A 24,552-nucleotide genomic window follows, 5' to 3' on the forward strand; every position below is an offset into this window, starting at 1 on the left:
CAGTACAGTAAAGAATGATCCCAGCCTACAACTATGCCAGTAATGTTGATTGTGGGAGAGCAATCTCTCTCCACTCTCTGTCTCTCACTGTCTCTCTCTCAATATGATTCTCTCTCGCTCGCTTTCGCTCTTGCTTTCTCTCTCTTTTTCTCTCTCTATCCCTCTCAATCTCTCTCTCTCTTTGTAACTCCTTTTCACTCTGTTGCTCTCCCTGTCTGTCTCTTTGTCTCTCACTCCCACGTTCCCTCTCTCCCTTTTTCTCTTTTTCTATCCCTCTATCATTCTCTCCCTCTCTCACTTGCTTGCCCCCAGTGCATCAAACAATTTGGCACAGGGTAGACTAATCTTAGGACGAGCTAAAAGCTGTTTTAAATTATGTGGGAATATCCGATATGTCAGGGATAAAAGATTAAAAAAACCTTTTACTTTTTTATCATCTCCACATATTTGTCTATAGTGTTTCTTGTCCCTTGTGGTCCCATACAGCTTGCACCCTATTAATATGTCTCCCGTTTCCTTCTCACTTTCTCCCCTCCTAGATGACTCCATCTGCTAATCGGATGAATTCATGTTTGCGTTGAGGGTAATTTGTAGGTGCGAACAGGAAGATGCCAACTCGCCGAGTACCCAGTAACAGACAGTGACGAGAGAGGCAATGGGGCAACATGGTATTACTCGACTATAAAATGAGGGTGCAGGCCAACATAGGATGCGTTCTCCACACAAACGGGCAACCACACACACAAAACTAAGTCAGCAATCAATTGAATCCCATAGGAGGCTTGTTGCTAAGCAACCGGTATTTCTAAGGGTAAAAAGACAGTGCTGAGGGAGAAAGGTGTGAGAAAAAAACAGGCCAGGAGGCAGGGAGGAGTAGCTACGTGGATCCTATTCTGAAATCAAAGGTGCTGATGACATTTACAAATTTAGTTTACGTTGTAAACTAAATTATCGTGAGATCTGCCAAAATCCCGGCTGTGAGAAAATATGGTGTCAGGATTAGTGCTCCCATGAGCACAGGTACAAGGGCTCATGGGAGAAACTCAGAGCACTTGTTACACACGTTTTGTTCCGTTTTGGAACATTAAATGAGATGCAGTGGTGACATCACGTAACCTTCTGTGTATATATTTATTTGAGACAGTGTGAAAACACATTCACCCTGCTTGTTAAAGTGAGCTATTATGCACTCAGATTTCACACCATATGTTAGTATCCCATGTGGCGTCTTCCATGATAACGGTGCATCTTTTTTTAAAGACGCATCGCAAAGAAATACACACAAAAATCCACAGAAAAGAAGGGCACAGTTAATCCACTGACAGAGGTCTCATAATTTGTGCTGACATATGTGCAGCCATATTTTGTTGGGATCTGGGAGGCGGAGATAACATCAATTTAAGCATATTCCCCACGCAATCAAAAACCTTGAGATTTCAAATGGTGACTTAATTCTTGATTTGTTTTTTCCTTCCAGTAAAACATACCAGTGCATAGTCCCTCTCAAGCTGTCCCTTCTTCAGACTGTAGCCCCTGTAAAAAGAAAAATAAATCAACACGCATATTAAACATTCATTCATTTTCCGAACCGCTTTATTCTTATTAGGGTTGTGAGGGGCGGTGGAGCCTATTTCAACTATCATCGGCAGTAGGCGGGGGACACCCTGAACCGGATGTCAGCCAAACGCATGTAACATAGAAACCAACACTTACACCGAGTGACAATTTATAGTGTTCAATCAGCCTGTCAGGCATGTTTTTGAAATATGGGAGGGCACTGGTTGACCTGGAGCAACCCACATAAGCAAACTCCACATGTGAAGGCCGAAGCGGGATTTGAACCTCTGCACAGTGAAGTCAGCGTGCTAACCACTCGACTACTGGGCCGACAAGTAAAATTTACAAGGAAAAAAAACAACTACAGCAACAAAAAGGAAGCATTTTGTGGTATTGATTTTATAAATGTCAACTATAAACCAGCAGATGTTGTTATCCGTTTTTATGTGAATGTTCATGTTAAGTTACTTACTGCATGTGCTTGTGTGTGGGGGGGGTGTACTAAGGCAGCTACAAGAGTATGGGAGATTTAGTCGTTGGATTGAGGACACCAAGTTGACTGCCTGAGTCCACCAACTCACTCTCTTTTCCTTTTATTCCCCCTTTTCCATGTAACGCACTGTCTCCCACAGGATTGAATAACTTTTACTCTCGCTATCTGGCTATTGATCTGTCTGCCCTTGTTTTATTTTCCGTTCACATGATCTTCATGACAGTGCGTTTGTCCGTGCCTGCAAGTGTGTGCATGTATGTGTATGTGTGTTCTGTGAATCGATGCTGATTAAATCCAGCCTGTGGATTAATTAGGGTAAATAACCTCAGAGCAGCTTTTTGGATTTAAGATTTGAAAATCCAGCGTAGGCTTTTGTGGAGACATGGCATGGGTTTGATTATGTTTCACTGGTGTGATGATTGAAAGTTATTGAGCAGCTAAAGCCAGGTAGGTCTTTTCGTGAATGGATGAAATTCATTCAGCACAAAAGGGCAAAAAAAGACTCTTGTACATGAGTACATTCCAGACATTGGGTAATTGCAAACCGTATGTATCATCGAGTGTGAGTGGATTCCACAACTGAAGTGGCAATTTCCATGAGCAAGTGAGGTCATATGCACTGTGATCAGAATACATCTGATTTACTGGTGAAAGGAGGCTTTGATTCTCTCCTCTTTCATCTATGATCATTTCATATATAATAACGAGGCATATGTAGGAGTCGTTGTTTTGATTGTATTATTCTATCATCAAGTGGCCCCCCCAAAAAAAAAAATAAACAAACAAAAGAGAGAGACCAGAAGAGGTTGTCAGAGCAAATGTGATAAAATAAAATCAAAAACAAGTGGGTGAGTGACACGAAGAACATTGTATGAAAAAAAAAAACATTCCGGGAACAGGAAGAGGGCAGCAGGAAATTCCTTCAGCATTTTCTTGACCTTTTGGTCCGATAAAAAATAAATAACTAAATAAAAAAAAGAAAGATTCCAAACGCAGATTACAGTGTACGTTTTGAAAGTATTAAAATCAAATAGAAATTGTCCCACATTTGTAAATGAAAAATAAGACGATTCAATACCTCATGTCTTCAAGGAGGTCACATTCAGTCTGATTTTTAAAGTGCAGCCTTGTCAACTGGTCCGCATGCGTGTTCTTCAGCTCCTGTGTTAATTTAACCTGTAGGGGAGAAAATACATATGAACAAGGTATTTCATTTCAGCCGCCTCTGAGCATTCAATTCTAAAACTGTCTCCATTGTAATTCTAACAACCACGGATCAAATTTGTTTCTAGAAAAGAAAATATTTAAACGCCAATGTTTCATTTTATTTTTTTTAAATCTATTACTCTTACCGCAAAACACAAGCTCTTTGCTTTTGACCATGTTCAGTAACTGTACTGAATGTGACGATAAAATCAAAATACTAACCACACCCTAATTTTGGAAATACAATTATATCGCGGTCAAATAGTATTAACTACCCCTCATAGGGCAACCATGCCAATGTGGCATGTAAACTCATTCAATGCCATTCCCGAATTTATTTGGGAATTGAAAAGCACGATGTGGAGCGCCATTCCCGAATTTGTTGGGTTTTGGTTTTTCTTGCGGGGGTGCCGATAAACCGCTGGTCAGACCTCTGGCAATGTTTATCCCAACCAGGAGGGGGCAGCATTTGCCTTTTGTACAGCCGACCTGAATTGCACCTCATATTACTCCAGAATCAAATAAGCTAGAAATGAACTTTTTTTCTGATAAAAGAAGAGTCTAACATTTCTTATGCTACATTGAATGTTTATGTAGTCTTAAAACTCAATATTCTGTGGGTCCGGGAATTTAAGAGAAAAAGATAAAAACCCTGGCACTGGAGTGGACACATATTCTTGCACATCGTCTGGCAGTGAATGAGTTAAGAACACAAATGTGACACCCCTCGTCTGGACAGCAAACGGGCTGGATCAAAAGTGCATTTGCTGATTCCAGCCAAATAGTGCGCTCAAGCACCTCGTGGAATGATAAAGCGACAATTATAACACACAATTGGCCAACTTTATCGAAGAATCAGTGATTGTGTCTGTCTTGAGTATAAAATTGTAATTTGTATAGAATATAAAATTGTAGCATACACGCGCACACACACACACACACACACCCCTGTCAGTACACGGGGAGTCACTATGAAGGTCATTGTGTATTGTCTGGTGAATTCCGTTGGCTGCTTACCCCATTAACAGCGGACACAATCCTGAGTCTTCTGGACAAAACAAGCAAACACATCTTTGCCACACATACACAAACACACACACACACACACACACACACACACACACACACACACACACACACACACACACACACACACACAGCAAAGCCTGTCTCTCATCTACTGCATCTTTGAAGCGACGAAAGGCGAGGTTCACCACTTTATCGGGATAAAGACGGCTTGATTTTCCTCGCTATCATTCACGGTAAAGCGCAGGAAGCTATGGAGAAGAGGAAAGGCGAGTGGTGGCAGAGACAGAGTGGGGAAAAGTAGCTGAAGGCAGGCTACAAGCTTGGTGTGGAAGTAAATGGCATGTGAGCAAGTGATAATGAGGAGAGATAACCTGCAATCCCAAGTGGGACATACAGTACAAAAATTACCTGCTCACGCAGATGAGACCATTGGGGTGGTTGCCTTATTTCGCAAAATAAGAGTATGAATTTTAAAAACATAAAAATCAGCTCTCAAAGTTAATCAGTGCATTTCTGCATTATTGCAGACGATCAAGCAGACTTACAGAAGGTAAATTTTTACAGTGATATTCAGGTGTCAATAACAAGAAGGGAAACACAAACAATGCATCGCAGTGCAGTGCCACCCACTGTGTGACATTTGAAAGTAATTGTCTACAGTTTCACCAGTTTTTCCAACTACACAAATAGAATGTCAGTGTGAACGGTCTGTCTATATGATTGTGATCAGCTGGGATGAATTCACGCTCACTGCAACTTTGAACAGAATAAATGCAATAGAAAATGAATGGATGGACCTCATGAGGTATATATATTTACGTATGACAGTCATATTTTATTGTATATGTGCATGAGGCTTGCTCACTGTCCACATACTGTGTGTGCTGAGACATCAATGAGACACGGAAGTGGATGCATGGGTCCGGCGGGGCAACTGTACTGTTATGTCCAACAGACTGATGCAGAGGTAGAAATTTATTAGCCACAGTTGACAAAATATTATCATCCAGCCAAATCATTTTAACACAGATAACTACAATTGTGGCTGCAGTACCTGAAAACGGCAGTGGGCAATCGATATACTTTGTAATCACTATGGTGCATTTGATTGTTTTCAGTGTAACTCACCATGTGAGATGTTTTACAGACTTCACATTCAAAGGAAGGAGATAACCCAAAACAGAAGTGCCACATGGGAAATATGTGGTAATTAAAAGGACACTGCACTGGTTCACACCAAGGTAATTGCCTCTCATACAGCTACTTCAGGACAAACACACACACACACACATACACATACACATAAAGGACGTTTATGGCCAGCATAATTATAATCAATATAATATCGCCAGCATGCTTGAGTGTGTGTGTATGTCTGTGTGACCCTGGACATACCGAAGGTCTTGCCCTCAAGACAACAAGCATCACACAAACGTGTTGAGCCAGTGCTGCAGTCACTCCACAGTACAGTATACAGCAGCTGACCACATACTGATGAAGACATTGCTAGCTAGCATCATATTACGTTCTTGCTAACGTCACGAACAGGGTAAATATGCAAGCTATTAATGACATTGCATATTGTCACGTTATGTGGGTTTGGGGTGGGAGCTTAATGTGTCACATGTGTAATGTAACGTGGTTTGGTATGTTTTTCCTGAGACAACGGAAGAGCCCGTGTAGTGTTGCTTGACGGCTGATGTGTCAGCATCACCATCATGTCATTCAGGTTAACGTTTCTGAGCGAAAACATGCCGCTGTTGCCAGCAAGCAAAAATCGCCCACTGTGCAACGTGCCCGCTTTTTCAAACGTGACGCGTTGTTTGCGATTGTCTGGACAATCGATTGTTATGACTGTATATTGTTTTCTATTCGTCATTGTCTCGGTGAGGATACAAAAAAAAACATCAAAAACGGGCTGTGACAATCACTCACCTTCCTCGGCGGGGGCTGCATTGTGGAGTGTTGACATGAATGGTATTTCCCTTGTGAAATGTTTAGTAATCCAAAAAACGAAATCGGATATTTCTACCGCCAACGATCATAAAAAAATGACAGTAATCCTCCCGTCCACCCGACAGGGAGGAAAGACGAGGAGTTAGATTTGTACTCCGGCGGCCATGATTGGTGGCAAACGTGCTGGTTTCTACGATGGCGAAACTGAAGCTGCGCTGCGAGGAGAGTGTGTGAGCACTTGTGTTTGCTTGCTGCCACTGCTGGATGACTGGAGAGTACAGTACTGACTGAACTGATCTCATCTGAGCTGAACTGGGGAGGGGAGAGTAAAAAGGCAGACAGGGGGAAAGGTGGATAATTACGGGGAACCCCTTCTGCTGCCAAAGGCAATGGCTCCTCCAAGTGGTGTCATACGGGAACACATCCAGTGACGGTAAATATCGGAATTGAGGTGCAGAAGAGACGTCTTTCTATTTTACTTTACCCTGGCCATTAATTTTGTACTTTTTGCTTTACTTCAGCAGTAGTCAGAAACACGTTCCTATTTTCGATTTATTTGTCCACATTAGTCCCAGCTTGTTCGAGGACATCCTGCTCATGGCATTCAGCTTGACTGTGCTGCAGGGGCAGAGCTGCATAGCAACAAGGGAACGCAATGGAGCGCAGAAGAATCGATAAGCGGCTTTCAAATGTGTACGTCAGTTTTGTGGAAGGGAGTGGTGCAAAGAAAAAAAACAAATTTTCCAAATAAATGTCATTTATGATCTTGGCGGTAATTTTTGCTTCTACCTTAATCGTCTGTGTGCCCTGCGATAGGCTGGCTAGTCCCAGGGCCTGATTCAACTGTAATAGTTTACCGCTAGATGGCGATCAAGATTAATCACTAAAAACGTGTTCAGACAATGAGATGCAAGCCATGTACGTACAGTTCTTTAGAGTTCAAATATCTTTGGCGACATGCATGAATATACGATATACATATTAACATATATATATATATATATATATATATATATATATATATATATATATATATATATATATATATATATATATATATATATACACACACACACACACACACACACACACACACACACACACACACACACACACACACACACACACACACACACACACACACACACACACACACACACACCATCCCTATGGGTGGTGTCTGTGCCTCATTTAGCTCAGGTCCACTACCAGAGGCCAGGAAGCTTGAGGGTTCTGCGCAGTATCCGTGCTGTTCCCAGCACTGCACTTTTCTGGACCGAGATATCCGATGTTGTTCCCGGGATCTGTTGCAACCACTCGTCAAGTTTGGGGGTCACTGCCCTGAGTTCTGCGACCACCACAGGCACGACTGTCACCTTTACCTTCCAGGCTCTCTCCAGCTCCTCTCTGAGCCCTTGGTATTTCTCGATTTTCTCATGTTCCTTTCTGATGTTTCCATCACTCGGGACCGCTACATCCACGACAACGGCTTTCCTTTGCCCTTTATCTATGACCACGATATCTGGTTGGTTGGCCATTACCATCTTGTCAGTCTGTATCTGGAAGTCCCACAGGATCTTTGCTCGGTCGTTCTCTACTACCTTGGGAGGTGTTTCCCATTTTGACCTTGGGGTTTCCAGTCCATACTCCGCACAGATGTTTCAGTAAAATATGCCAGCCACCTGGTTATGGCGCTCCATTTAGGCTTTCCCTGCCAGCATCTTACACCCTGCAGTTAAGTGTTGGATTGTCTCAAGTGCCTCTTTGCACAAACTACACCTTGGGTCTTGTCTGGTGTGGTATATCCCTGCCTCGATGGCTCTGGTGTTCAGGGCCTGCTCTTGAGCAGCCAGGATGAGTGCCTCTGTGCTGTCCTTTAGGCCAGCCCTCTCGAGCCACTGATAGGACTTCTTGAGATCAGCCACTTCAGTTATCGTTCGGTGGTACATCCCGTTTAGGGGCTTTTCCTCCCATGATTGTCCCTCTTCCAGCAACTCATCCTCTGTTCCCCATTGTCAGAGACATTCTCTGAGTACATCATCCGTTGGAGCCTTCTCTTTGATGTATTCATGGAGCTTGGATGTTTCATCCTGGACAGTGGCTTTCACACTCACTCGTCCCCGGCCTCCTTCCTTACGGCTTGTGTACAGTCTCAGGGTGCTGGATTTGGGATGGAACCCTCCATGCATGGTGAGGTGTTTTCGGGTCTTAACATGCCCTGCTCACCTTATTATTCGTGCAGGGTATCTGATCACTGGCAGGGCATAGCTGTTTATTGCCCGGGTCTTGTTCTTGCCATTGAGCTGGCTTCTGAGGAATTGCCTCACCCGCTGGAGGTATTTGGTCGTAGCCGCCTTCCCTGTTGCTAGTTCGATGTTGCCATTGACCTGTGGTATACAGAGGTACTTGTAGCTGTTTTCAATGTCTGCTACTGTTCCTTCAGGGAGTGAAACCCCTTCAGTGTGGACTACCTTGCCCCTTTTAGTCACCATCCGACTACATTTCTCCAGCCCGAATGACATCCCGATGTCACTGCTGTAGATCCTGGTTGTGTGGTTCAGGGAGTCTATGTCCCTTTCGCTCTTAGCATACAGCTTTATGTCATCCATGTAGAGGAGGTGACTGATTGTAGCTCCATTTCTGAGGCGGTATCCATAGCCTGTCTTGGCGATTATCTGGCTGAGGGGGTTCAGTCCTATGCAGAACAGCAGTGAGGAGAGTGAATCACCTTGGTATATGCCACATTTGATAGACACTTGCGTTAGTGGCTTTAAGTGTGGTTTTCCACATCCTCTTCAAGTTTGCAACGAAGGCTCTCAGGGTCCTGTTGACCTTATACAACTCCAAGCATTTAGTGATCCATGTGTGTGGCATTGAGTCATATGATTTCTTGTAATCAATCCAGGCTGTGCACAGGTTGGTATGTCGGGACCTGCAGTCTTGTGCGACTGTTCTGTCAACCTGCAGCTGAGGTTTGGCACCTCTAGTATTTCTACCAATGCCTCTCTGTGCTATGCTCATGTATTGATCCATGTCGCAATAAAGCCTGACATGAGCTTCCATGTTGTGGAGAGACAGGTTATCGGCCGATAGTTGGAAGGAACTGCACCCTTTGAGGAATCCTTCATGATCAGGATTGTTCGCCCTTCGGTTAGCCATCCTGGGTGAGTCCCATCCATCAGCAACTGGTTCATTTGTGCTGCTAGGCGCTCGTGGAGAGCTGTGAGTTTCTTTAGCCAGTAGGTGTGGACCATATCCGGGCCTGGTGCCTTCCAGTTTTTCATACCTGAGACTCTTTCTTGTATGTCTGCCGCTGTGATGGTAACTGGTTTCTGTTCAGGGAGGTTGCTGTGCTCCTCTTTCAGAATCACCAGTCATTGTGCACTGCTGTTATATGCGACCTCCTTTTCCCATATGCCTTTCCAGTATCTTTCAGTTTCCAGCCTTGAAGGGTCTGCTCTGCTGTTAGAACCCTGCCACTGAGCGTACACTTTCGCAGGTTGTGTTGCGAACAGCCTGTTTATTGTTCTGGCCTCATTCTCTTTCGTGTACCTTTTTAGGCGACTGGACTGTTTGGCAGTTTTGAGTGCTTCAGGTATGGTTATCTGTCTCCTTATCTAATTTGAAGTTTGATGATGTCACGCCATCAAGATGGAGGTTAGATGCGCAGATTTCAAGCGACTAAAAATCCCTTACAATTCTTTGTACTTTTCAAACGAGATTGATGATACAGTATTTGTTATTCTTTTTTATTTATATTGATTGGCTGGATCGCTCAGTTGATAAGGCTTCGGTTTGGCATACGGGAGACGAGGGTTCGAATCCCGCTTGCAGCAGAGAAAATGAGCACAAAACATCATCCAGTGTGGGTCCTTGGGCAAGACCCTTCACGCTAATGCCTATCTCATACAATGTTGAGAGACAACAAATTGAATGACATGCCGGCTCAGACGTCGCCCGGCCAAACAAGGTCTGCGTCAGGTGTATATATATATATATATATATATATATATATATATATATATATATATATATATATATATATATATATATATATATATATATATATATATATATATATATGAAAGGCAAAACAGCATTTTAAATTATTTTATTTAAACAGTAGAAACACATTGACAAAAATTACATTGAAATGCATTGTCTAAATCCAGCAACACTTGACAGATGAAAATAAAGGTCATATTCTGTATTTAAATGTATTTGTAACAAGCCGACAACATTAAATTTGCGATACATACAAAAATGACGTAATATACAGAAATATGACAACTAAAACCACTGAACCCTCAGCAACATTTCATAAATATACAGTAAATGAGGTCTTTTAAAGACATTAAAATAAATAGAGTGAAAATAAGTTAACACACAATTTTCTTCGCAAATATATGTCCATAGGTACAGTGAGACCTTGGTTTACGAACCCCTTGGCTTACAAACTTTTCGGTTTACGAACGTTACATTTATGAAAAATTTACCTTGGCATACGAACTATTTTTCGGGATACACATGGAGCTGCCACAATGAGTGATGTGTCGTTTGCGAACGACCCTATTCTTCGAACAACAAAATGGCAGCCGACTGCATTTATTTATCTATTCCCCGCCCCCAGTCTTCGGTTAAAGCCACTTGATTGGTCAAGAACACAGCAGTGGGGGATGGGATTACAGACAGAGAGAGAGCGAGGGAGGCCGTTCTCCAAAAAACAAAATGGCGTGTCGGTTAAAGCCACGTGATTGGTCAAGAATCCAGCAGTGGTGGTGGTGGTGGGGGGGTTGAACATTAAAGAGACAGGCAGCCGACAGTAAGAGAGTGAGAGAAAACACACACACACACACACACGAAAGGGAGATGACAGAGTTTGAAACCAAAAAACTAAAGTGAAAAATAAAAGAAAAAAACATAAAAAGGTTAGAAAATGGATAGAAAACAGTGAAATTTAGACTCGTTTCAACTTTGAAAATTCAAAAGCAGAGTGTAGACTGGAAGGTTAAAATATCCCATCAATCAGGCTCCACAAATAACCCGCACAAGTCATCTGTACACTTGATCCGAAAAGATATCAACCCAGCTAACCAGATCACAATTGATGAAGAACTAGATACAATTATCACAGAGAAAGCACCTACAAGGGATCATTCCTCAAGATGGTGAAAGAAGCCTATGTTACTCATCAAGTGTTTAATGCTGAGGAAACCGGACACTCCATTCCATCAAGCCATTAACGACCATCATAAAGGTCAATAAAATGACTTTATTGTACAGTCCAGTTTCTTTCTTTAATCATAATACATTTATTATACATAAAATAAGGTATCCCGTGACCCTAATGAGGAATAAGCGGTATGGATAATGAGATGAGAAATAAGGTATATTTTGCGTAGTTTTCCAGCTTAGAAAATTAGAAAGTAGAAAACTATGTTGTATGGGGACCTGGGGACGGATTATTCTCATTTTAATGGTTTCCTATGGGAAATTAATTTTTGGGATACACACTTTTCGCCTTACACACTCTGTCTGGGAACCAATTAAGCTCGTAAGCCAAGGTCCCACTGTATTAGTCTTTATTTCAAAAGTCAAGTTAGAGTTCCTCTAAATTGTCCTTAGGTGTTAGTGTGAGAGTGAATGGTTGATTGTGTGCCCCGCGATTGAATGGCAAGCAATTCAGGGTGTCCACCGCCTAATGCCGAAGACGGCTGTGATAGGCTCCAGCACCCTGCAACCCTAATGAAGATAAAGCGGTCTGGAAAATGGATGGCTGGAAGTTATAATTATGGTTTCGTCTTTCTTTTAATGTTGATCAAACTGCTGCAGTCTTTTGTCTTTATTTTAACAAGACTGTTGACATGGTATTGCATGAGAAATTGTAAGACGTATGAAATAAGGAAAAATACTTTTGCTTCATCCCAAGCTTTAGTCAACTGTAGTTATTTAGAATTTACTGATGTGACTACTTTTTATATTCTCTTCACTTTCAATTGTCTGTATAAAAAATTAGCCTATTATGAAATATGTACCTTACATACATATCTAAACAGTCAGATACAATGGAAGCAACCAAAGCTCTATTACTGATTTTGAATAGTACATTTAAAAAGTATATTTCTTTCTTTCCCTACTGCTATTGTAGTATAGTTTGAACCTGTCATCTGGTCATGATGATGAAAACCTCATTCATATACTTTTGGATCATGTTATACTCGACCTGGGTGAATGCTTACCTCACTTTATACACCCCCACCAGTTTTCCTTTCACGATAGGGTTTGTCCTTTACATAGGAAAGAAAGACAACCTATTGCGTAAGAATAAGAGCAGGTTTACCTGAGCATGTGTCTTTTGTTCTGAATGTACAAACACTGGAGTGTATTCTTCCTCTCACCTGCCCTAAAGTGCCGAGCAATGACAGCTGCTAATCCAACACTATAGTATAAAGTGCTCTGCTCCAACTCAGTGTTCATCTACACTTTATTTTTGGATGAACTGAATGCTGTTCATTCTTTTAGGTTTCATTTTGTTTGGCAAGAACAACCTCTTAGCAGCGTGGTTGGGCCCAGTGGTTTGATGTTCGAGTCACGCTGCAGGCCTCCCGTCGGGGTTGTCCTTGACAGAGGTAGTACAATCATACAGCTTCTCCAGTCACCTGAAACAGAGTAATTATCATGAGAGTTTGGGATTATTTTTTTAAATCTTACTTTTTCAAGTATGGCCTTTGATGTAATTTCCCCATAAGGAATTTGATCAGATGCATTCTTTGTTAAAAAATATTGAGACACTAATTTTCTAAATGCTGGTTGAGTACACAAATGACATACAGGGCGACAATATGCTGTCATACCTCAACAGGCCTGCCAATGAAGGGGTAGAAAACTGAATCCCACCAAAAATGGATTTACGTTGGTCCAGTGATGGTCCCTTTGTTTCCTCTATGACTGGTTTGTATTCAGGGATCTGAGCCACTTGAAACCTGTTCAGAAAAAAATATGCAAATATAATATAAATATAATTCACATTTCCGCATCCTGGGACGAATAAAGGTTTTCTGATTCTGATATATATGTATATTTTCTTGAGAGTACAGAATCCCCTTGCTACTTTGCAGTGCAAATATTATTGTGCATTTGGTAAAAAAAACGTTCATGCCAGGGAAAAGTTATGTACCCATGTTGAAATGCAAAATCGATTAAATGACTCAGGTGTTGTGGAAAGAAAGGATTACATATGCATTGTATGGTCGCAGCAAATCTCACCTTCCCACAGACAGAATTTTCAGCTCTGTCCATTCCGGTTTCTCATTGCTCTTCACGGTCTCCTGTACATTTTTTGGCAACGCAGGTTGTGTACACTGAGTGCTAAGACCCGTTCCTGACAGCAGAGGTTCCTTCTTCTGTTCCGTGGATGTTTTCAGAGTGGGTAGGATGTAGGTCTGTGGAGTCCGAAGTGGATCTTTCAATGAATCGAAAGGGGGGATGAGTACAGCGGGCCATTTCTTTTGGGCACATCGGGAGCAACGGAAGCCATGCTTTGGTCCTAAGTCGGAAAGGTCAGAGATGGTGTGCAGGTGCGACTGATGGGGGCAAAGTCTGGGGAGGGAGCAGAATGAGGACAAGGGAGGCAGCATCGGAAACCTGAGGTGGGGTAAAACATGAGGAGGATTTATACAGTGGAAATATATTTAAATACTGAAAAAGACCACCAAAAATAATAATTGGAGAACAAACTGAAAGCAGAGATCATTTTTGTGTCGTTTTTGTGCTTTAATATAAACGGTGTAAATACATGTGAAAGTCCGTCTGGTAAATTGGTGAGTGTGGACATACTTGACTGATGAAACTTTGCTCATGGCCATCTGTTTGCTCTCATACTCCTGCAGTAGTTCTTCTAAAGCAGCAGCATTTTCTGAAAAATATACACACACGTTTTTTTAAATACCATTCAAATTTTAATACAGTATTTCAATATTGAAACACTTGTGAAATAAACGTTTGCATTTAGATACATATTCAAGTGACATGTAAAAAAAAATAATTCACTACACGGGCTGTTTGAATTTACTGAACTAATGCTGTTCATGCACAAGATATGAAGTAAGAACATAACCCACCTTTTTTCTCAGTAATTAGACGAACAAGAATGCCAATGGTGTCTTCATTTATGTCATCGTAATTATTACCTGGAGCGAGAAAAGGAGGAGACAACCTTTTAATAAATACCAAGCGTGAAAGTGCCGTAAACTATTATGTTAGAAAAGTCAGGCAGTTTCCATGATTGTGCCCTAAAGTAGATCAGAAAGTCAGGCAGTCTCCTTTTTAAATTGGAATAAAAAATATTGAAACATGGCTCACATACTGTTGCCTGAGCACACAATGTGACGGATAAGGGTGACTCCATGGCAACCCCATGACCATCCCATAAAACCAGTAAAGCAGCTGACAAGAGAGCGATGGCAGTGAAGGACGGAAAATACTTTGCCAAGTAATTTATTTCAGCAGAGGGCTGTAAATAAACATAATTTCTCTGTGGCCTTTTAGGAGAATTTAATTTAACAAACGAGAGAAGGAAGAGGCAAAACAAGAATGCTGTTTGAACCTGTTGCAACAGATGCAGCACAAGAAGAGAAGGCTAAGTCAATGAGATGAAAGAGGAGACCTGGACCATGAGGTGAGAACTTAATTGAATTATTTATCTGGCTGGGAAAGGAGCCGAGTGAAGGATCAAGTGTCATTTTTGCATGAGGTTGACGTGTTGTTTGGAAGGAGTGCAGCACGACGGAAAAAAGAGGTAAATGGGATTTGGGGTGTTTCCATTTAGTGCTGAGAGAGCTCATGTTTCACAACAAGATTCATACCAGAGGAAGAGCTACTCAAACAGATTAATATCTAAACATATTTAAATCATCACTGACGATCTGTATTGGAGTTTGATGCTGGTGAATATGGTCAAGAAGGATTATTTTACTTTCAAGGAATAATGATTGTCCGCAACAAGCAAACGAACAATATTTCTGTGGGAGTAAGGCTTTTGAATGCCGTTTACTATCACTATCATGCTTTTGAAATCACAGCTCAATCAATATTTCATGACTGACAATGTCTAAAAGGAGCAGTCGGCGTCCTATGTGCATGAAGGAGAGACATTTGTCGAGAGCAGCTGTGCTCTGCCTCTGACATCCTTGAATAAACAAAACGCAAACAAACGAACGTATGGCTCATCAGCTGTCACGCCTTGTGCAATCAGCTGAAAGAGAAAATCCAGCTCAGCTTTGTAGATCTGTTTTACTCGTGCAAATAAACTACCTGTCATCCATGTTGCGATGAGTATCATAGAATCAAGGTGGAATATATTAAAGGTGGTAAATATCAATGTTGCAAACTTATGGGGGTGTTTTGTGCTGTTTTTTTTTTACCTAAAAACACCCCTCTGTTCTAAGGAGTTTTGTTAACTCTGTTCATTACAATTATCAGCTGTTGTTAAAGCGCTACATACATCAATATGTATTGTATTGCATTATTTTTTTTATATTGATCTATCAGTTATTGTCCTTCTCCAGATGACTGCGCTCAGTCTTGCCTTTCCTCCACTTCCCTCCTCTTTAATCCCTCCAAGAAGCAGGTACCCTCTTCACTTCCTAACTTATTTGTATACCCAGGTTATTTTCTCTCGAAATCTCCGGTAAGTTGATGGGAATGTTTTTTTTTTTCAAACAGATAAAAAAACAGTGCATTCAGAAAAATGGAGCAATAAATGGCCCTATCCAGTCATCGCTCACCTTCTCTGTTAGGTGCCGCTGCCTCCACATCAAGCCCATCCTTCTCTGCATTGCAGCGGCATCCTTTCTTCTTCAACAAGTTGCAAATCATGATTCCCAGCAAGCCCGTCACACAAAAGATAGGCACTAAGGCGAACACAGCATACTCGGCTGTATTCTCCTCGGCGCTGCGCACAACTGTGTCATTGACCGGTCCTCCAGCCCCACGAAATAAGCCTTGTCCTACTGTGCGCACCTTTCTGACGTGCACAGTCACTGGAGAGAAGAAAATATGATCACAAAAGATTTAATTTGTCTGGGTGAAAAAAATCATACTTACTTTTCACACAGGCGTTTTTCTTTGAAGCATTCCTCACACTTGGTTTGGACTTATGTCTGTTGAAAAAATAGAAGAAAAACATATTTAATTAATGTATGCGTGTGTGATTAAAAATAGCAGTTTGTTGTTTTCAATTCAACAAAACAACATTTTAAATAAAGACATTCCACAGAAGCTGACAGTAACAAAGTGCATACACGGCACATATACAGGCAACAAACATAAATAAATAAATAAAAACAAACACTTGGTTAGGGTCATTACCCAGGCAGACAATCTCCACACACAGCATCAGAGATTGCAGTGCCGGGGGTTACAAGTTTTTGCCCAAGGAGCTTGCAGGAGGTGTGTGGACGGCAAAGCTCAGAGTCGAATGAGTCTGAAAAGGTTCCCTTCTGGCATGAGCGACACTGTACCTCCTCTACCCGACTGTGGATTTTCCCACAAGGCTGGTAAGACAGGAAACAGCAACTAACAAAATGCCTCTTGAAAATAGTGCAGAATACATAAACTCAAATGATATGAATATGTCAGCCTAATTTGAAACAAAAACGTTTGCAAAGTGCCTTATTTTCTGGTGTTTAAGGCGCATCTGAGAGTGTTTGAGGCGCACCACCTATGAATGGTGTATTGTATTTTCAAACGGTTTCTATATATAAGGCGCAACGTACTATAAGGCCTAACTTCAATGAATTAACTCATTCCCTGCCATCCACAAATTTATTCGGGAATTGAAAATATAATGCAGAGCGCCATTCTCGAAATTGTTCTGCTTTTGTTTTGTCATGCTTGGTTGCCAATAAAGCGCTGGCCATGACATCTTGCAATGTTTTTTTTTTCTTTTCCACAAGGGGGCAGCATTTCCCTTTCCATGGTAGCGCTTTGTTCCAGCTTCAGCTGTTGTTCAAGCGCTATATAAACCAATACTGTATGTATGTACGGTATTGCATTGTATTTTGGACAGCCGCCCTCATTTCAAGCTTATATAACTCCAGACCCATATAATTTAGGAATTAACTATTTTTTCTGATAGAAGAAGATAGTCTACAGTTTCTAACACTGTGCTGAATGTCTATATAGTCCTAAAACCGAATGTTCTGTGGATCCTGGAATTCAAGTGACAATGACAAAAACCCTGGCACTGGAGTGGACACATTTTTGCACGTCCGGCAGTAAATGAGTTAAAAAGGTTTTCCAAATATAATATATACATATATAAACATTTTCCCAATATCCCAATATAAGGCGCTAGAGTAGAGGCTGGGGTTACGCACAACTTTTTCTACAGAAGGAAATGGAGTTGTGGCTGCTGACAGTAGTTGCAAGACCTGCTGTGGCTCAATATTACTTCTCGCCTTTGGGTGCACCTTATACACCAGAAAGTACGGTAAGTCTTATAATGACCAGAAACTTAAAATGAAAAGAAAGTTTTGCAATCCAGGTCAAAATTGTTTGAAGGTCTGATTAATTAGTCAGCCCCCACTGACAATAGTTCAGTTCATGAGGACTTGGCTTAGTGTTCAGGACCTGCTGTAGGTCATTTAGAAATGGAAATGGGACTGGAGCAATGCCAGTATTGTAAATTTAAAGACACTCAAAGTGCCTTCCACCCTGAGCAGTTATGTAACTCATGGAAACAGCTGCTACGGAAACAATGTGAGTAAATTCTCTCCCGGTCTTTTTTTTCGCATCGAGGTCTGACTCACTTTAGAAGGCTCTTGGCCGGCAGAGCATTCAAGACACACACACCCTTCTGCCCACTGACATTGCACTGCTAGAGTCCCTTGACAGCCAAACACCTGTAAACGACAAAAGCCACGTAACATGAAATATAAATATGTAAATGTGTCAGAAAATATGTAAATTATTCTTAGTAATGTATGACAAAGCATCTTTACCGTGAGAAGAACAATAGCTGGGCAAAGGTGGTTCCTCATCTTCTTCAATGTACTCTTCGATGTACATATGATCTGAAGAAGATTTTACAAAATATATTCAGGTGGACTTAGGCACCTAGTCTTAATAGCTATAATATATAAAAACACACACACACACACATACACACAATATATACATACAGATATTTTGCCAGTAACTGGCAGTATATGAAAAATGATGTACTTTCCACAAAAGGATTTAGAAAAAAAAAATCTGACAAAGTTCATTGATTGTACACTAAAATTGCATAAGAAATGCAAGTCCAAACAGGAGGAGCTCACAAGCAAAATACTCTCCACTCCTCACGCATACCACAATGAGCACAGTCACAGTTACTTGAACATATCTCAATGTGCTGACCAGTCACAGAATTAAAGCTGATGCCAGACATTTTTACTTGATACGCAAATTTCTCCCAAGATCATATATGTATTAGGCATGGGACTCAAATTAAATGCTGCAAGTGGCGTTCCTGAACCTCAATGGCCGAAATAGGGATGTGAAATTGTGCTATGCATTATGACAGGAATGAAAGTAAAAGCTTGGAGAAAGCAAAACGACAAAAGAATCAAACAAGAGCCAACAGCACACTCACCCTTGTCATACAGACACAATTGCTGGGAAAATAGTGAAGCATTTTGCATGTCTGATTTAATCTTGTCATCTTGTCAAAAGCAATGTTACTGTTCATGTTTCAAATGGGATTAAATTAGAGTCAAACACAATTACTGCAAACAATGCAGATTCACTGACGATTACTGTCAGGTGCCTACCTCCCAAGTGCTCTTTGCCACCTGCGCGCATCTTGGGCTTTTAGTTATGCAGACACATTGCAAATATGTCTGATAGTTACATATGAATGAGGCCCAAGGTCAGTTTAAAAAAAAAAAATCTGTACTGTTCACTGAATGAAAAAATACAGTTTCACACGTTATAACATTTTTGTTGTATTTTCATAAGTCTACCAGAAATCCAGTGTTGCCTTAAAATAGCGACACCAGATATCAGTTCACATTATGGTTTGAGTACATCATCATTGTGGAGGTGATTAAACCTGGCAAAATGTACATGGGTTTTGACATCATTGAGATCCGTTTCCAGCCTGAGCTTGGTAAAAAATTATTTTCAGAAGATTCAGCCATCCATCATCTGAACCGCTTCCTCCTCACGAGAGGATGTTTATTTTTAGTGCTAGCCAGGATTCCAGTTTTGGTCAGCTGTGATATTTAACAAATCATGAGCGGTTTTCAAACAACATGTACTAACTGTATGTTCCGCTGAATAAGGCACACCCCCAATGAATGGTGTTCCTTATATAAGGCGCACCGGACTATAAGGGACACCTTGGATTGGATTAGTTTAACCTTTATTAGTCACGCAGTGGAGAAATTGAACATTTCACAGCAGCAAAGTGATTAAAGTAAGAGGAGAGAAAAGGAAGAAGTAGAAAAACAAAATACACTACCGACTGTAAAGGCAGCCACTCTAGCAGTTTCAATGACTGAAAAACGTTTTCCAAATATAATATATAAATACATAAAAGCTTTCCAAATATCAGGCACGGCACATTGTAAGGCGCTACAGTAGACGCTGGGTTACGCACGACTTCTTCTACGGGGGAAAATGGAGTCAGTGGCTGCTGACAGTTGGCTGCTGTAGTTTATTCAATACATTGTAAGAATACATCATATTCAATACATTGTAAGAATGAAAATTGTAAAGAGCAGTACATTGGGGAGACTAAACAAATTCTCAAAAAAAAAAATACTTTATCAACATCGCAGGGATAATACTAGTGGGCCTCAATCGGCAGTACATATGCACCTAAAAGCTAGCAACCACTCATTTGACGACAATGAGGTAAAAATCTTAGTGAAAGAACATGGATGGTTTGAAAGGGGAGTAAAAGAAGCAATTTTCATAAAACAACTAAATCCTTCATTAAACCGGTTTGGTGAGGTGACGTTCAATTTGGATCGTTCATACAATAGCATGCTGGCAAAATAGTAATATTTTTGTCTTTTTGTAGAGTAGTTAACGCCTTTCTCTCTTCTAATGTTATGTTGGACGGAGGAAGTTTGGCACTACTGAGAAGAGCTGATATTTTAATGCGTAGATCATCTGCCTCTGCATACGAAAGTTTGTTATTTTTAATAGCCGATTCAGTAGCTGTGATATAATCTATTGTAGGTATAGTTTTAGGAGTCACTGAGAAATTTAAACCTTTGGTAAGTACTGCCTTTTCTGTCTCTGAGAGATCTCTGTCTGACAAAAATTAGTGCATCCAAAAGATAGGCTACCAAATGAAAAACAAAGTAATGTAGTTTATTCCATACATTGTAAGAATGAAAATTGTAAAGAGCAGTACATTGGGGAGACTCAACAAATTCTCAAAAAAAGACTTTATCAACATCGCAGGGATAATACTAGTGGGCCTCAATCGGCAGTACATTTGCACCTAAAAGCTACTAACCACTCATTTGACGACAATGAGGTTAAAATCTTAGCGAAAGAACGTAGATGGTTTGAAAGGGGGGTAAAAGAGGCGATTCTTATAAAACAACAAAATCCTTCATTAAACCGGTCTGGTGGTGTGAGGTTCAATTTGGATCGTTCATACAATAGCCTGCTCAGGCAAAACAGGTTAGGCAACTTTCGCAATGCTGATGAGGGTCGTTATGCTGATGAGGTGATACCGGGGGGAGTGGGGGTAATAGGCCAATCGTTAGTCAGGAATGTAGGAACAATCAGTGGGGCCACAGGGGGGGGTCCGCGCCCAACCTGAGAGTAGGGACCTATCATAGCTGTGTCCGGCACCACTAGGTCTGGACATTAGGGATATATAAATGGGGCCGATACGACCAGTCAGACTTTAGTTCGCTGACGAAGTCTCTTGGATAGGAGGCGAAACGTCCGAAACCTTCACTTTTGTACAGATGACGGCTGAAGAAACCTTCTCATCAATAGCCTGCTTAGGCAACATAGGATTAGTAATACTGATGAGGTGATACCGGTCGAAGTGGGGCAATCCAGCCAGTCGTTAGTCAGAAAAGCAGGAACTATCAGTGGAGCAGCTGCAGGGAGTAGTCCACTGCTCCCCCCAACCTGAGAACAGGGACCTATCATAGCAGAGTCCGGCACCGCCATGTCTGGACAGTAGGGATATATATATATATATATATATATATATATATATATATATATATATATATATATATATATATATATATATATATATATATATATATATATATATATATATATATATATATATATATATATATATATATGGCCTAAACTACCAGTAAGATTCTAGTTTGCTGACGAAGTTGGTTCTTGGATAAGAAGCGAAACGTCCGACACCTTCAAAGAAGTACAGATGACGGCTGAAGAAACCTTTTCATCGCTGCTGACAGTAGTTGCGAGACCTGTTGTGGCTCATTATTACTTCATATATAAGGCGCACCTGTGTATAAGGCGCAGGGTCATCATTTTGAAGAAAATGAAGGCTTTTCGGTGAACCTTATATACTGGAAAATACGGTAATTCAAGTGTCGACACAGGCCAACCATTTCCTGTGTCAGGTGCTAATTAGCATAGGGTTTTTAACACACGATTCCTTTTTTGTTATTCAGGTCCTCTACAGTTCGCTGTTCATGGGATTGCAGTTGATGGCATCGGTTCAACTGTCAGGTTTTCCCGGCAGAATGGCAAACCAGACAACTGCACGCCTTCAGATCAGAATTTATGACTTTGGAACGCAAGGAGGTTATGTTAACTGACCCGCTTGGGGCGACAGAAGAAAGTGGTGAGAGCAGACTCACAGAGATGTGTGTGCTTCCAGTCGAGAGCAGTGTAGCATTTAGTGTGGACAACCTCATATTCACAGTTCGGCACCTATTATCCTATACTGTACTTTTTTTCCAGATCTTTTTTGTTTTTTTGTTTTCCAAGACCGTGAGAGATCATGTTTTAAGTTAAGTTGAGAAAATATACACTGCAATGTATTACTTCTCTTTTTTTTTCAAATGAAAATGAACATGCACTGAAATTTGGATCCAAATTGGGTAGTTTGGTGAGATTGACTAACATTAAGGGGGAGGGAATGTGCGAGGGCAATAACTGGAACGAGGTTCAATTTCATGCTTTGTTGGTCTCGTTGTCATTGCTCAGCAGTTGTTTTGAAACAGGCTCATGTCTCCATCACCGCCAGCACGAGTGACTTAGTGTATCCTCTGCAATAATACATGACGCACAATCAGTCACTTGTGCCTTGTCACAAAGAGATTGACTCAGACTGGCGCTGTTCTTTGTCAATGGTGCAAGTTCAGCTGGCAGACATTTCACACTTTCCCAATTTCTTTCCTTGTGCATCCAACAGAAAGGTGGTGACTAATACTTGATATGAAAACAGAAAAGTACACAATTTATATATTATTGCATATTGGTGTGATTTACTAATGTACTTGGACTCTTTACTTACCTGTAGTACAAAAAAATAAATACAATGATTTAGAATCCACACATGACTTTGGTAACAATTTGATAGGCAGTGAAATGGATCAGACACAAAATAAACCCTTAAGCTCTTTGGCAAGTGTGCTTTGGAGATATTAACCAAATCTGAAGCATTTTGGCAACTCAGTGTCAAGCGTTTGATTTTCATTCTTCTTCTTCTTCTTCTTCTTCTTCTTCTTCTTTCCTTTCGGCTTTTACCTTCAAGGGGTCGCCACAGCGAATCAGTTTCCTGCATCTTCAGAGGTTTGATTTGCATGTTTGTTTGGGCAAAGCTTTTACGTCAGATGCCCTTCCTGACACAACCGTCTGTATTTATCCGGGCTTGGGACGGGCACAATAAGACCATGGCTTGTGTCCCCTGCCCTTGTGGCTACAGAACAAGCAACTCTATGAACTTAATAAAGATGAAGATTGATTTCCATTCATGGATAACAATAAGCATTTGCTTAGCATGCATTTGATGTGTGTAAAGTGATCTATAAAGCAGGATTGCCTCTATCTTTATACCGTGAAACACGCTGAACATTAGTTAAGATTCTTGCGTTTTGATAGTGTTCTATGGGGTGTTTTGAATCTGCAGGGCACAATGACATTTTAAGACTCTCAGGGCATTCAATATTAAAACATGCGCCACAGTGTCAAAAAGATTCGTTCCAGCTATACAGGTCACACAGGTCGCCCAATAGGACAAAGAAACAAAACGAGGGTCGTGTCAAAAGGCTTCCAAGGGAGTCGGGTTTTTTTTTTTTTTTTTTGTCCAGTTAGAAGCCAGTTACCCATTCAGAGTACAATGATTCGACGAGTATAAACACAACGTTTGCATTCAAGGGTGAATGACGCAGATGAGAGTGGCATCGTATTGGCTATCCGTAATAATATGTACTGTATATAAAAAAAAAACATCTCTTCTCGGGCATTTGAAGGTTACAAAACCACTTTTTACAGAAGGACGAGAACACACAAGAGTGGCAGGCTAACTCAAAAGGAGTTCGAAAAGATGACGCTTAAGTACTAGCCTTCGTCATACGTTGAAATGACAAATCAAATTAGTCACAATTCCTAAAACCTTTCTGGAATAAAAAGTAACCAAACACGCATTTCCTTCCGCCACTTGAAAAACGTGGGAGAAGCAAAAAGCCCATCCCAAAATGTGAAATAAATTCAGCTCTCAGTACCTATTCATTTCCAGCAGCAGGATTGTACACGAAGTCAAACTTACCGGTTTCCGGTAAATAAAAATTGTTGAAATTCAGAGTTCCCACACGAACGTGATGACCACAAAAGGTAAACTGAACTGGACGAAAGAAAGGCACGACACCGATTATAGTCCTGCCTCTCGATCCCGGGTTTTGTCAAGCAGCATCAGACGTCACAGCCATGCGATGACGCGGTTTGAATGTGGGCAACCGCTGTTCAGTATGACAGACTAAGAGAGATAAAATAACTTCTCTCATATACAGTCTCATCTCATCTCATTTTCCGTACCGCTTATTCCTCATTAGGGTCGCGGGGGTTGCTGGAGCCTATCTCAGCTGTCTTCGGGCAATTGGTTGCCAGCCAATCGCAGGGCACACAAAGACATACAACAGTCACTCTCACACTCACACCTAGGGACAATTTGGAGTGGTCAATCTGCCTGCCATGCATGTTTTTAGAGTGTGGGAGGAAACCGGAGGAGCCGGAGAAAACCCACGCGGGTCCGGCGAGAACATGCAAACTCCATACAGGGAGGCCGGACCGGGACGCGAACC

At 41.2% G+C, this 24,552-nt stretch overlaps 2 protein-coding genes, 1 long non-coding RNA gene and 1 pseudogene across 9 annotated transcripts in view; 1 reads left to right on the forward strand and 3 right to left on the reverse strand.

Annotated features, from left to right (window-relative positions):
* The window catches only part of LOC148888271 (F-BAR and double SH3 domains protein 2-like), a 30,674-nt gene extending 24,176 nt beyond the window's left edge, over positions 1-6,498 (reverse strand). For 3 of the 7 annotated variants that reach the window (XM_089013842.1, XM_089013840.1, XM_089013839.1), the window contains exons 1-3: positions 4,274-4,342; positions 3,129-3,226; positions 1,488-1,533 (exon numbers count right to left, since the gene is read on the reverse strand). In XM_089013842.1, coding sequence (XP_088869968.1) covers positions 1,488-1,533; positions 3,129-3,226; positions 4,274-4,327 — 198 coding nt within the window. In that variant the 5' untranslated portion in view covers positions 4,328-4,342. Of the gene's footprint in view, positions 1-1,487; positions 1,534-3,128; positions 3,227-4,273; positions 4,343-6,220 lie in introns of those variants that run through there. The other 4 variants (XM_089013838.1, XM_089013841.1, XM_089013836.1 and 1 more) reach the window with 4 other exon arrangements.
* A 948-nt stretch (positions 6,499-7,446) lies between these two features.
* Positions 7,447-8,763, reverse strand: LOC148888272 (uncharacterized; annotated as a pseudogene).
* A 1,572-nt stretch (positions 8,764-10,335) lies between these two features.
* Positions 10,336-24,161, reverse strand: relt (RELT TNF receptor). The gene is made up of 11 exons (XM_089014377.1): positions 24,021-24,161; positions 18,244-18,315; positions 18,052-18,144; positions 16,610-16,794; positions 16,346-16,401; positions 16,027-16,281; positions 14,362-14,430; positions 14,078-14,156; positions 13,508-13,885; positions 13,096-13,224; positions 10,336-12,900 (listed from the first exon to the last, which is right to left on the reverse strand). The coding sequence occupies exons 2-11, from the start codon at positions 18,280-18,282 to the stop codon at positions 12,897-12,899; spliced, it is 1,287 nt and encodes a 428-aa protein (XP_088870503.1). The 5' UTR covers positions 18,283-18,315; positions 24,021-24,161; the 3' UTR covers positions 10,336-12,896.
* LOC148888274 (uncharacterized) lies at positions 14,722-16,090 on the forward strand. Its single transcript, XR_016117224.1, has 3 exons — positions 14,722-14,918; positions 15,808-15,869; positions 15,965-16,090. It is a non-coding gene; the product is annotated as an uncharacterized LOC148888274 (long non-coding RNA).
* Positions 24,162-24,552: the final 391 nt, after the last annotated feature.

This window comes from Hippocampus bargibanti, linkage group LG14, assembly GCF_051943395.1.
Source record: "Hippocampus bargibanti isolate YZ-2025 linkage group LG14, ASM5194339v1, whole genome shotgun sequence".
Lineage (NCBI taxonomy): Eukaryota > Metazoa > Chordata > Actinopteri > Syngnathiformes > Syngnathidae > Hippocampus > Hippocampus bargibanti.

Excerpts from the sequence above, each read along its gene's own strand:
- relt (XM_089014377.1), bottom strand. The coding sequence starts at position 18,282 with ATGAGGAACCACCTTTGCCCAGCTATTGTTCTTCTCACG. Across the intron at positions 18,145-18,243 it reads CAGCTATTGTTCTTCTCACG|GTGTTTGGCTGTCAAGGGAC; the intron begins GTAAAGATGCTT and ends TGTCGTTTACAG. Across the intron at positions 16,795-18,051 it reads CCGGCCAAGAGCCTTCTAAA|CCTTGTGGGAAAATCCACAG; the intron begins GTGAGTCAGACC and ends CTGTCTTACCAG.